Source organism: Mandrillus leucophaeus, unplaced genomic scaffold (assembly GCF_000951045.1).
Source record: "Mandrillus leucophaeus isolate KB7577 unplaced genomic scaffold, Mleu.le_1.0 Scaffold1189, whole genome shotgun sequence".
In the NCBI taxonomy this organism is placed as follows: domain Eukaryota; kingdom Metazoa; phylum Chordata; class Mammalia; order Primates; family Cercopithecidae; genus Mandrillus; species Mandrillus leucophaeus.
The window spans coordinates 47,399-49,619 of record NW_012100198.1 but is presented as its reverse complement, the minus strand read 5'-3'; the positions used below and the strand labels follow the sequence as shown (position 1 = coordinate 49,619).

General features: G+C 41.6%; 1 protein-coding gene across 1 annotated transcript in view; it reads right to left on the bottom strand.

The window, feature by feature from the left end:
- Positions 1 to 25: 25 nt before the first annotated feature.
- LOC105528906 (putative neuroblastoma breakpoint family member 5) overlaps positions 26 to 2,221 on the bottom strand; it is a 24,240-nt gene continuing 22,044 nt past the window's right edge. Inside the window, 1 exon segment of the mRNA XM_011965889.1 lies at positions 26 to 165. Coding sequence (XP_011821279.1) covers positions 26 to 165 — 140 coding nt within the window.

Here is a 2,221-nt window from a genome sequence, read left to right as displayed (position 1 = left end):
ATCAAGAGTATTCTGTGTCTAAAATTCAATCCTCAGTGAAGGACCCCTGCAGTATTGTGTTTGGATTTGAACTTGCTTTGCTGTTTTAGTTGTTTTCATCAAGTGGAAAAGCTACTTTTTGTGACATCCTTTCATCCTTTGCATCCTTCCAGCAGTATTTGGTATCTGTAGGACAGAGAGAGTAAAAAATCAAATGAGCATTTTTGTCACGTCCTCCTGATGACTGAGTCTGGGGAGATTGCTAAGTAGAGATATATCAGGGGCAAACTGATCTCTTGCTGGCAGGGTGAACTGAAGGGTGAGCCGTGGGATGATGGAAGGAGGAAGTGCCATCCACAAATGAGAAGAAAACACTCCTGAACTTCCCTGAACTTCCAGTCAGCCTGGGGTGCAGGATATAAGGACCCCACCTATGCCCAACCAGCAGCAGGGGACATCAGCCCCTTTCCTTCTGATCCCCGCTGTCTGGAGCAGAGTGATGGCTTTTCCTCCCCTTGAGGATGTGCTCAGCATCAATGATGCTGGCCAAGAAACAGAGGGGAGCAGAAGGAGAGGACCCTTTGCAGAGAAATGCACCCCCTTACAACTCCATGTCCTAGTTTTCTAGGGAGGAACGGGAGGGCCATGGGAAGAATCCTGGATGTGAGAAGCAGCAGGGACCTCAGACAACATTCACGTCCAGTTCCATTTTTTACAACAGAGGAGTAGTGATGCCACAGGGGTAAGACTGAACTAAGGGCACATGACTTGCTATTGATGACCCCTGAATTAGAATCCACCCACTAACACCGTTTCAATAAAGATTAGAGAAAGCGAGAGGAAAGGCTGCAATCTGGAGGTATCAAGTCACGAGAAGCGGTTGGGTCACCTTGGCTAGGACAGGAATATGATTTTACAAATAAATATGAAGTTGCTTCTGCTTCTTTGGTTGGTTAAAAAAATTAAATGAAACAAATATAATTATAAGTATTTGTCCAAAGGGAATCAGGAAAGAAACGGAATTTTTAAAAGAGTGACTCGAAATGGAGTTAGTAAAGAGAGAGCTGGGACTGTAACCACGGCCCAACTTATTTTCCCTAATGCCCTGAAGTTGTTCCGCATCTGGTTCCACTTTAAGGCATTTCTAGAAACATTCTCAATATCTAGAGCAAGAAAACTCTGAAGTACAAAGTGAAAGGCATTAGTTTCTCCCCTCCCACTTACTGTTTTCCCCAAGTACATTTTGGGAAAGGTTTGTTTTTAATATTTTATGCCAGTGTGAAGAGAGGCATGAAGAAGGATTCATACACAATCTCCTGCAGAATTTCAGTCTTTGTTATTGTATTCTCTTCAGGAAAGTGAGATCAATGAGTTCTCTTTGGGGATTTTGCAGAAGAACAATAATTGACCAAAAGTGAAATTTTCACATTGCAGTGGTGAGCCCATGAGTGGGCTATAAAATGGGTGTGGGGAAATGTAAACTGGAAGTTTTCTTTTAAAATGCAAAAGAAAATACTAAATTCCAGTATATGTAATGTGGGAGGTATTATTTTTGTGCATTAGGTGTTAACATACTGACTATTTCTTATCTTTTATTCAAAATTGAGCAAGTGTGCTTCCAGCAGAGGCTAAAAGTCTAATCTATTAATTTTCTTGTTTTTCTTCTTGATTTTTTCTATGCTATACAAACAGTACTATTGAGAGGGGAATACAGATCCCATCAAAGGCTGATGGATACTCAGCCTTTTCTGTGGAGTAGCCACACATATGTGACACTTCCATGTTAGTACCTTGAGGTCACAGTAGGCCAGGGGTCCTTGTCATCTTTAGCCACATATTAGAGTCACATGGGAGCATTTTAAAACTACAGATGCTCAAACCACACCCCAGGCCATGTAGGTGAGAATCTCCAGGTGTGAGTTCAAGGCATTCATCTTAATTGAAATCTCACCAGGTGCTTATTACGTGGCAACAGGATTTAGAGATACTAAATGGACCAGCCCAATTTCCCATCATTTTCTTCCCTTTCCCCATATATCTCATGATTGGCTTTGTTCCCAGTGGTTCCATGGATTGTAGCCTTCTCCCTGACAATTTTAGTTAAATCTCTCTCTTATCAATTGGGCTGGGCCAAAGCAAACATTGTCCTGTAGACAGATTCTTGTCTGTCATCTTGTGTATGCATAAAGCTGGTCCTATGGTCACTTTTCTCAATATTAATTCATAAAATGCTCTCTCATAT